Genomic DNA, 11,463 nt, shown 5'->3' with positions numbered 1-11,463 from the left:
CACACACACACACACACACACACACACACACACACACACACACACACCACCCAAGGATATCTTCTCCATAACAGCTGTGTAAAGGAAAAAAATAAACTTCATACCAAACTGTTACATCACATTTAGAAAGGATTATTAACCTCTCAGTTAATGGCTTTATGAAAGCCAGAAATGGGCAAGGAAAGAATATAACTGGAAACAAGTGTGAAGCTAAGGTGAAAACAAACTTAAGAACCACTCTTAGGCAAGTACTAAAGTTTCTTAAAATCTTCAAAGGAACGGTAAAGAACACAGACTGCAGATACAAAAACAATTACCTAATGAATTCCTTACAATGACAGTGTAAGTCTTATTTGAAATAACAGCCAAAATAACCTTTTTTTGAAATAAGCTATTATTCACTTTGTAGTTCACCAACATTTACGTAGTAAATGAACACTAAATTTACAAGTTAAACTGAAATTCAGGCAATGCCTTTCATAATATTTACTTGTTCAATTTATTACACTGAATTACAAACAAAATAAACAAATTAGTAATTCACAGGTTCACACAAATGTAGATTGGACAAGTTAATATCTCATAAAGGTCTACTTTTTCTTTTCTTTTTTCTATAAATTTATTTATTTTATTTTTGGCTGCGTTGGGTCTTCGTTGCTGCGCGCAGGCTTTCTCTAGTTGCGGCGAGCAGGGGCCACTCTTTGTTGCGGTGCGCAGGCCTCTCATCGCAGTGGCCTCTCTGGTTGTGGCTCACGGGCTCTAGGCATGCGGGCTTCAGTAGTTGTGGCACGCGGGCTCAGCAGCTGTGGCTTGCGGGCTCCAGAGCGCAGGCTCAGTACTTGTGGCTCACGGGCTTAGTTGCTCCGCAGCATGTGGGATCTTCCCGGACCAGGGCTCGAACCCGTGTCCCCTGCATTGGCAGGTGGATTCTTAACCACTGCGCCACCAGGGAGGCCCAAGGTCTACTTTTTCTATACCTTGATCTATTACTAAAACTACACAACTCTGAATAATAAGTATAAAAGCCTTGCCATCAAACCAATTTTGAGAGTCCACACTGTGGGACATTACAGGTGAGACTGCTTTGTGATTAGACCTATTCAGCTCTGTACTGAGGGTAACCAAACACTCTTGGCCAGGATCCAGGATGAACACATACCATACTCTAACAAATTCTAAATTGAAAATATGTAAAGCAAATCTGCAGTACAGCTATTGGCTTTTCAATGCCCTTTTAATCTTAAAATACCAAACTAGGGCTTCCCTGGTGGTGCAGTGGTTGGGAATCCGCCTGCCAATGCAGGGAACACAGGTTCGAGCCCTGGTCTGGGAAGATCCCACATACCGCGGAGCTCCTAAGCCTGTGCGCCACAACTACTGAGCCTGCACTCTGGAGCCCGCGAGCCACAACTACTGAGCCCACGCGCCACAACTACTGAAGCCCACGCGCCTAGAGCCCATGCTCCACAACAAGAGAAGCCACCGCAATGAGAAGGCCTCACACCACAACGAAGAGTGGCCCCTGCTCGCCGCAACTAGAGAAAGCCTGCGCGCAGCAACAAAGACCCAACGCAGCCAAAAATAATAAATAAATAAATAAATTTTTAAAATGCCAAACTAAACTACTATAAAGTTGCATTTTATGTGTATATTTCCCCTTGGTTTTAAACACAACAATACTATATGCAATGTGGTATCCTGAACTGGATTCTGAAACAGAAAATGGGCATTAGTGAAAAAATGGTGATATCAGAACAAAATCTATAGTTTAGCTAATAACACTGTATCATTGTTAATCTCCTAGTTTTGACAAATGTACCATGGTTATATTAACATTAGAGGAAGCTGGGTGAAAGGTAAAAGGTACCTCTCAGTTCTATCTTTGAAACTTTTGTGTAAATATGAAATAAACCCAAAATAAAATTTTTAAAAAGCACAGCTCCAAAAAATCTCTCCCTAAACCTCTCATAATTCCCAGCAATTTGAATAAAGTAACATTATCCAAGCACATTTTTAAGTGGGGAAAACTACTATGAAATCACTTAAATTCTTTCATTTTCTGAGATGTCCATGTCTAAAATTCATCTTTGAACTGGAAAAATAATTTTCCCATTCGCCAAGGCAAACATACTCAAGCAGTCTTACTAATTTTTACTCAGTGAAAAATGTTATGCACAGGTACCAAACATACAAAGAAAAAATGCTCAGACTGATTCTGGTTCATGTTCATCTGGCGGGAAATGTGATGTCAGTAGAGATTTGGCAGTTCAGAGGAGCTGAAGAGGCATGGAAACAACTTCCCTACAAATATATGGCCACAGCAGGGTAAGGTTGGAGACAGTATTCTATTCTTTGGGTGAGACTCATGTACATACACATATTTTTTACCTGTAACTTCCTCCTTCACTTCTCTCCTCCCCCAATCACTGAACTGATATCTAAAAACTTGGTAAGTTGCAGTTACAAAAAGTTTTTTGTTCTATTTGAAAGATTAAAAAAGATAAGTAGAAGCAATCTGCTTTGCAATTTTACTCATGCAATGCTTTTTAAGATAAACTTTTTTTGTGTGTGTGTGGCATTGTGGGCCTAACGGGATATAGTTCATAAAAGATGTTTACCAGTCCATAAATTTGTTTAAAAAGTAACAATGCCTCTCACATACATGATTTTAAGCCTTTACATTTTAATCTGCTTACAAGAGGACAAAACCTAAAGTCATACTTTTAAGTCATTAAATCTACTAACATCCCTCTACAGTATAATTTCAAACACTAAAATTAAAAATACAATATTTAATATAGCTTAACATTAGCTTCACTTTTAATGCCTTGGAATACTAAGAATTTCCTGCAGACTATACCAAATATCAAACTTTTTTGTCCACAGTGACAATTCAAAATATCACGAAACAAACCGATTCCCATAATCCACATTAAAAAAAAAAAACACGCAAAAATGATGGGAGAAGTTCCAATTATTTTAATAAGTGAACACATCTACATGTTAAACTAACACAACAACAAAGATACAAACGAATATAAAATTCACAAAAATCTTAGAAACAGTTTATAGCTAATTGGTATGAAGCTCTCCTGTAACACTGGCCAGCTCCTCCCCCTGCCCCCGACAAACTAAAAATCCTATAAAGAGAATCCCACCACATCTTATCAGACTGGCAATCACAATAAAATGAAAATATAGCTTTGCCAACCAAATTCAACTAAGTATGGTATGCATTAGCATTAATGTAAATATTGATATAATTCCATACACGTACTTTTGTTTCTAACACTGGTATACCTATTCAATTTCAAGAGCCAAAGTACTACGTAACTTCGCCGATTTCAACGGTCACTTAAACTCCATTTATGAAAAATTACTGTAAATTTAAGTAGTCTGCAAAAACTAAAATTCGACAATTTAGAATGGCCATCAAAAAAGCACTCAAAAAGTATTCAAGTGTTCATTCTTGTATACAAGAGTAATTCAAAGAGTAAACCTTTGTTCCTCTTTGTAAAAAAACGATTTAACACTTAAATCGGTAAGATCTAGTAACTTCCAGCAGGAAAAGTCCCGAGTTCAAAAAATACTAGAAACTGAAGACACTGCCTCCGTAGCTGATACTATCTATGGCCGATAGGCTGTGCCTGAAATTTCCGTAGCGCTCGGCGAAGGAGTTTTCAGCACTGATACGAATTGCTCTAACATCCATTTTGGAGTCCTCTACCCCCACCCTCTCAGACTTCATTTTGTAGTGAATTTGGATGGAGGTGCCGCAGTGACAATGTAGAGAAAGCCTGGTCTGGCTTCTAATCCGAACAAGCATGCGAAAGAGCAGGAAAGGGCGCCCCGGCCGCGCGACCGTCCCTCTCCGGGAAGGCGCGGGCGCCCGGGGAGGCCTTTCGGGCGGGATGGCGGGCGCGCCGCGGGCCCGGGATGGCGGGCGCAGGGCCTCGGCGGGGGCGGGCCGCGCGCGAGACTTACCGCTCCGGCGGCGGCGGGGGCCCCGGCTGCGGCGGCCGCCTCCTCCTCGTCGTCGCCCGGCGATGGTGGCCCTATCTTGCTGCAGGTAGCGGCCAGCAGAGCGAGCGGTGACGGCTGAGTGTCCTACCCCCGATGGGCGGGTTCAGAGAGGGAGACAGGGGGAGGGGGTGGCGGTTAGGGCCGGGCCGCGCTCGCACAGGAAGTGCGACTCGGGCCTCGCAGGCTGCACCCGGGCGAGCGCCAGCCCGCGCTCTCCTCCTCCTCCTCCTCGCCTCCGGCTCGCACGCACACGGGCTCCACCGTCCGCGGGAAGGCGGGCGGCGGGCCGCGCGCCGGGCCTCCACCTTCCGCCCGGAACCCAGCCCCGGGAGGGCGCAAGCTCACACACACTCACACTCTCTCACTCACACACACACACACACACACACACTCACACACACACACACACACACACACACAAAAAGACGGCGGGCGGGGGAGCGCGGGCGGGGTCGGAGCGTTGGCGCCTCGGGCGGGCAGCTCCCGGGGCGGGGGGAGGGGAGGAGAGAAGCGCGGAGGGAGGGGAGAGGCGAGGGGAGGAGAAAGCGGCGCGAGGGGGGAGCCGGGCCGGGGCTAAGCCGCTCCTCACCTGGGCCGCCGCCGCCGCCACCGCGCCGTTTCCGTGCTGCTGCTGCTGCAGATACTCGCCGTGGCCGCCGCCGCCGCTGTCCACGTCCAAGGCAGCCATTTCCTCTTGTTTCACGGGCTTTTCGGGAGCTGCAGGCACAGCGCGGGGGGGGTGGGGGTGGGGAGGAAGGCGGGTGGAGGAGAGGGAGGGGGCCCGCGGGCCGAGGCGAAATTACTCCGAAAGCCCGGACCGAGTCCCCTTCCCCTCCCCCACCCGCCCCCCCGGCGGCGGCGGCGGCTGCTCCCTCCTCCCCTCCTGCTGCTGCCCCCGCCCGCCGCTGCCTGTAACCCTCCTCCTCCTCTTTCCCTCCTCCTCCTCCTCCCCGCGCTGCCCCTGCCCCCTCTCCTCTCCTCCCCTTTCCCTTCGCGCCGCTCGCTCTCACTCGCGCTCGCTCCTCTCGCACCGTCAGTCACTCACACGCTCGCCCGCCGCCCGCGCCCGCACACGGGGGGATACGCTCCCGGCGGCCCGGGCCGCCAGCCCCGGGCCCGGCGGGGACACTGCGTTGCTGGGGCTTGAGGGGTGGACGGTAGCTGGCGGGGAGGGGAGGGAGGCGGAGGGGATTGCGGCTTTCTGCCTCTCACAGACACTCGGTCGCACACAGGGGGCCGGGAGCCGGCGGCGGCGGCAGCAGCAAGGGTTGCTCTCTCTCGGCTTTACGTACCGGTCATAGTGTGTTTAGGGCACCTCAGGCGGGGCTCCCCGCCGCCTTACACATGGTGAGGAGCGAAGGCGGCGGCGGCGGGAGAGGATGCGGGAAGCGGCGGCGGACACGGCCGGAGCGGTCCGGGGATTTTTTTTTCCTATTTTGATTGACTGTGCGGGAAACACAAAAGGTGGAGCCTCCAGCCCAAAAGGGGGGAAGAGGGTGACAGCCCGCCCGGAAGTTCCGCCCCTCTTCTCCGCGCTCATTCGCCACCACGCTCTTCGTAGGCAGTGCTCATTGGCCCGGATGCCCGTCCGTCACTCGGCCAGGCGGCGCGCTTCCTGTTTGCCCCCCGGGTGGAAGGGGAGAGACAATGAGCGGTCGTGGCGGCGAAGGTTCCCGAGAGCGGCCACGGCTCGCCTGTTACCCCGCTGTGGCCGCCTAGTTCGCCGGCTGCCGCTGCCAGGCCGAGGCGAAGGCCTCTTCCACCTTGCAGGCGCTCGGAGCAGGCCCCAGCAAGCTGTAGGGGGGCTGAGCTGGGGAGGAAATCCGTCCCCGGAGGATCCGGCTCCACTCGACGCTTCCTCCATCCCGGCGGCAGCCGGATCTCCCCAGGGCGCTCTCGGAGCCTCTGCTTCCCTGCGCTGCCAGGAGGCCGCCGCCGCTCAGCCCCGGGGCTGCTGCTGCGACCGCTGCTGCTACTGAGCAAACCGGGCCCGCCCCGCGAGCCCGGGAGGAGGGAGCTGGTATTGGGGGAGACACCCCCTCCGAGGCTGGAGGAGGATTTTCTCTCGTACACGTTCAGCTCTTAGATTCAGTCTGAGCCATCTCGTTCCCATCCCCCTTAGCCCTTGGTTTCCCAACCAGTCTCCCACTTTTACGTACCCTGGAAGCAGGCATTTTAAGCAGAAAAGAAATCTCAATTCACCTCACAGATAGGAGAGCTTTCATTCTGGCCAGTGGCACCAAAGCAGACAAATATATTTCATTTAATACGTAGTGCGTATATTCAAAGGGACACAATCCTTTAAAAAAAATGGTTTTTTCGGCCACATAATCATTTTGTTGCACAAACATAAATTATTCCCTGCTTCTTAATCGTCTTGGTAACGAGTGAAATATCTGAAAAAGCCCATCAATAATTGCCAGCATTTTTAAAATAGTGAATCTCAGCGAAGTTTTTTTTTCTTGGAACATTTTAGTTACACTTTAATTAAAAATCCCGTTTCGCTTACTGGATTAGGTTAACACTCCTTTGCTCTTTGGCATGCTTGACATCTTGATGTCATCCTGGGTGGGAGAAATACTCAAGTTGTGTGTGTGTGTCTGTATGTTGCCAACTAAGAGACATCTCTGCCTATTACCTTTAGATCTAATTGCCAAGAGAGAGGTTAAGCTCAAGAGGTAGAAATGCTGTCCACCATACGCTTTTTGTTAGAAATCTGACTCCAAGAATTAGTGTTCCAACTGTGATTATTATATTTGTTTCGTAAATAAAGTTGTGCTGGGGGCTGGAGTTGTAAAGCCCAAGCACTTGAACTAGATTTTGTGTGCGCTAACTGAAAAGAATTTAAGAATTCTTTTATGAGAGACAGAGCTTGCATCTCAGTTTTTATATTTTCATCTTCTCATAGGATCAGAAACATTGCATGGTTAATGGGCACTTAATTGTACAAAAGACGGAATTTCCAGGGAAATGACCTAAAAACCACAAACATGCAAAAACAAGACTTGAAATTCTACATCTAAGAATGAAGTTGATGTCTTCTAACAGTGAGAACTTTTGTCTCATAAGTAGAAGAATCACTTTTTAAAGTAAATTGTATAAACTCTCCCTGTACCATTTTACACTTAAATTCTAAAGGAAAATTAAAGTGTTATAGAATAAGCTGATTTTTGAAGAAGAAAAAGAGGGATGGGAGGCTTCAGGGGAGGACAAGTGAAAACAAGTGGAGTAGGAGAGAGGGAGGGAAGTCACAGTATTGTCACTCTTTCTACTGACATGGATGTAGTGGATAGAGAATAGCTCTTTCCCTAGAAGAGATACTTCAGACATTTTCAGGTGTTTTTCTAGGAGTGGGGATGTGTTTTATGAGTCTAAGCATACTACCTCCATGCCCCTTTCACAAAGTCTTAGTCTAGCCACCCATAGAAAGCAAAGTACTTGGCCACAGAAATTCAGTTCATTTCCTCACTGATACCAATTGACAAATGGAAATAAAAAATCATTTTCAAACATTTTTGGTCCATATACCATTCTGACAAGATGCAAAAACAGTTCATCTAATCTAACTGGAGAAATAATAACCTACCAGAGCTAACTATTCTGCTTTTAATGAAATGCTTTTAAGAGACACATATACCAAAAGTATCACTACTACATAATCAGATTCAGAGGACCTGCTCAGACAACACTGAAAAGAGTTATTGTCATGGAATATCTTAAGAAGACTGGAAATGAAGGTAGTCTCTGGAAAGAACATCTTTTCTTAGCTATTCCAGTACTGTAGTCAAATCTTGAAATACAATTTGTGTTAATTAAAAGATATTTGTTTTTCGGTAGAAGACGGCCTCTCAATGGCACTTACTGCTACATTACATAGGAACTCAGAAATTGCAGTTGCTTATCAAGAAGGGAAGCGCTGTGCTGGATATTATTTATACTTTCTCCTTTTCAAAGATGATTTGAGGAAGTTCTATGCTGGTCACTGTTTACATCACAGCAGGAGATCTGAATGTCACTTTATTTTCCCTTTTTCTCAATTTCCTCACTTACTTTTTTAAATCTTATTTGTGTTTTTGTAAGTTAAATCCTTTGGAAACCGTGATGAATGTCAAAGGGCCTCAGAGACCTACAGACCCACTGGCATGACATCTTCATGCATCTTCAATCCCCTTTTTCTCTACAAAGAGAAGAGGGCACTAAATAATACTTGGTTCATATCTGCAGGAGCCTAGCCATTCTGTATTAAAAACAGCGACAGCCCTGGTTAACTGCACCACAGCTAAAGGGCTCTGCCCTTTCCTTCACAGCCCCTACTGCCTTTCTTCCCTTCTGAACATCTATTAAGTGAACAGTATTAAATTGCCAATATTCACCCATTTTTTGTCTAAAAAGGTGGCAATTTTGTATAGTTCCACCTAAGTCAATGTCTATTTAACATAAAATTTGTTGAATTTGTTGCTATGATTGTGACCCTCCTTTTACCCACCTCTGAATCTCTTCAGCTTGTGTACACTGGATTTCAAGAATCTTCAAGTTTGTTCTACTTAATCACTATCATATTTCAGAAGTATTCTAGTTGACATTGACTAGGTGTACTTAACCTCCTTCATATTTCATATCTTCCCTACTTTCTCAAAAATATACCTCAAAAGGGCTTCCCTGGTGGCGCAGTGGTTGAGAGTCCGCCTGCCGATGCAGGGGACACGGGTTCGTGCCCCGGACCGGGAAGATCCCACATGCCGCGGAGCGGCTGGGCCCGTGAGCCATGGCCGCTGAGCCTGCGCGTCCGCAGCCTGTGCTCCGCAACGGGAGAGGCCGCAACAGTGAGAGGCCCGCGTACCGAAAAAAAAAAATATATATATATATACCTCAAAAGCCGTGTCTCCTGTCTTATTTTTACTTAGTCTACCAAAAAGAGAGCTTTTTGAGGTTTTGCTATGTGCCAACTCCTTTGCATCTTTAATCCTCACAGCCCTAATAGGTAAGTATCATAGGTTCATCATTGTATAGATAAGGAAACTGAGGCTAGCAAGGTTTTCAGACTTGCTCAGTGTCATTTTCAAATAAATGGCAGAGTCAGGCTTCAAACCCACGCGTCAGTCTCACCAATCAACATATCAAGTCTTCTTAAATGATCAACTGAAAAGACTCACCTACCCGTTATGTAAAAAATAAAGAAAAGAGAAAAGATAAACACAATAAAGTAGATCAAACATACGTATTTATAAGGAAGATCATTTTTTTTTTTTTCAGTACTAGGGCCTCTCACTGCCGCGGCCTTCTCCCGTTGCGGAGCACAGGCTCTGGACGCGCAGGCCCAGCCGCTCCGCGGCACGCGGGATTCTCCCGGACCGGGGCACGAACCCACGCCTCCTGCATCGGCAGGCGGACCCCCAACCACTGCGCCACCAGGGAAGCCCAGGAAGATCATTTTTAAAGCAAGTCTTCTTAGAATGTGAACTCCTTGTGTTAGGGGTCATATATTTTGAATGCTCTAACCAATACTGAACACGTTGTGGATGTTTAATTAATACTAAGCAGAAAGACTGTCAAGACAATTATCTTGTGGGAAAATGAATGATGAATTAAAAAATTACAATTAGGCAATACATACTGTATGATAAAATTTCTTTGACCTTATAATAGTTCACCTCTTTCAAGATCAACTTTCCCAAGTGAGTTAGACCCTTATTTTCATTCAAGTTCCACACCAATGATATCACCATGGTACAAAAGGACTGATATTTTTACAATTCAAGAAATCCCATTCTTTTCATTCAAGCTATTGATGTCCCTGGGTATTCTAAATTTTCTAAGTATCCGTAACACTTCTGAAGTCATCTTCATGTCAGTCCAGGAAGCTTAGTCTACTGCCATATTTCTGAGTTGTTGCAATTTTCTAAGAAAAGGTGGATTATGCATTTCTACCTTGTTAATAATCTGTCTTAGAAGAATATACAGTGCTAGAAAGTATCTTGTGAATTATCTTTCTTTGAATAATATAAAAATGCTAGAAATTCTCTTGGTTATAAGTTAGCAAACTTATGAGGTAGCTTTACTTAAAAATATTAACACTTAAAAATATACTTAAGGGACTTCCCTGGTGGTGCAGTGGTTAAGAATCCGCCTGCCAATGCAAGAGACACGGGTTCGATCCCTGGTCTGGGAAGATTCCACATGCCGCGGAGCAACTAAGCCCGTGCGCCACAACTACTGAGCCTGTGCTCTAGAACCCGTGAATCACAACTACTGAGCCCACGTGCGGCAACTACTGAAGCCCACGTGCCTAAGAGCCCGTGCTCTACAAGAGTAAGCCACCGCAATGAGAAGCCCGCGCACCGCAACGAAGAGTAGCCCCTGCTCGCCGCAACTAGAGAAGGCCCGTGCACAGCAACGAAGACCCAATGCAGCCAAAAATAAATAAATTTATTTTTTAAAAAAAAGATTATTATAAAAAAGTATATATATATACTTTAATAATACTTAAAAATAAATAAACCTGATGCCATTAAGTTGTGGTGTCTCTCAATGATGAACAATAACCTTCAACGTGAAGTGTATTCAAATTTATTTCATGATTAAATCTCTATCTTATAATGGAATTTATGATTAAATCTCTATCTTATAATGGAATTTTTTGTTTTTGTTTGTTTGTTGTTGGCCACACGGTGTGGCTTGTGGGATCTTAGTTCCCTGACCAGGGATCAAACCCCGGGCCACGGCCGAGGTGCCGAGTCCTAACCACTGGACTGCCAGGGAATTCCATTTTTCTATCCTTTAATTCTATAAGCCAGACAGATCTACCAACTATTCTCAAAAAGAGCCAACAATGCCCAAGGCCTAGTTAGATGAGGTAAGAGAAAGAGGAAAAAATAAAGAATGAGGTGGCAGAGAGCAAGCTGGATAGAACTGTAGAAAATATTGAAAAGAGTTTTTACCTGCCTTGAGGAATAGAATTTTTCCAATTACCCAAAAAAATGGCTGAAATGCTGCACCATGTCATCACTCCATTTCAACTCTAGAGTCGAGTAAAAAAATAAAAGCAATTATACACACACATATATTTATTATATATAGAAATATGGGTGTACATATATATATATATACACATTATATACAGTAAAATGCACAATGGTTAATAAATTATGGTATATTCATTAAATAACATTTAAAATAAATGAAAGATGATTCATCATGGATAAATCTCAAAAACAATAGTGAGTGAAAAAAAGTTATAGTAGAATAAACAATATACCACCATTTATATAAAGTTTAAAAACATACCGACTTATATTCTATACTATATATGGATACATGTGGAGTAAAACTATAAATCTTGAATGGGAATGATAAATACTAAATTTTAAATGTTGATTACCCTTGGTATGGAGAGAAGGATGGGATCTGAACGGATTTCATATTTCAAGTTTTTCTTAAGCT

At 45.1% G+C, this 11,463-nt stretch overlaps 1 protein-coding gene across 5 annotated transcripts in view; it reads right to left on the bottom strand.

The window, feature by feature from the left end:
- The window catches only part of SP3 (Sp3 transcription factor), a 64,999-nt gene extending 59,151 nt beyond the window's left edge, over positions 1-5,848 (bottom strand). The window contains exons 1-4 of one of the 5 annotated variants that reach the window (XM_027128038.1): positions 5,316-5,428; positions 5,069-5,184; positions 4,613-4,729; positions 3,985-4,107 (exon numbers count right to left, since the gene is read on the bottom strand). In XM_027128038.1, coding sequence (XP_026983839.1) covers positions 3,985-4,107; positions 4,613-4,729; positions 5,069-5,184; positions 5,316-5,322 — 363 coding nt within the window. In that variant the 5' untranslated portion in view covers positions 5,323-5,428. Of the gene's footprint in view, positions 1-3,984; positions 4,108-4,612; positions 4,741-5,068; positions 5,185-5,315 lie in introns of all 5 variants that reach the window. The other 4 variants (XM_027128041.1, XM_027128050.1, XM_027128056.1 and 1 more) reach the window with 4 other exon arrangements.
- Positions 5,849-11,463: the final 5,615 nt, after the last annotated feature.

The sequence above is a fragment of the Aethalodelphis obliquidens genome, unplaced genomic scaffold, assembly GCF_003676395.1.
Source record: "Aethalodelphis obliquidens isolate GAN/ISIS:26980383/991018 unplaced genomic scaffold, ASM367639v1 scaffold2, whole genome shotgun sequence".
Classification (NCBI taxonomy): Eukaryota; Metazoa; Chordata; class Mammalia; order Artiodactyla; family Delphinidae; genus Aethalodelphis; species Aethalodelphis obliquidens.
Note: the sequence above shows the minus strand (reverse complement) of the source record. Positions and strands in the feature narration are given on the sequence as shown.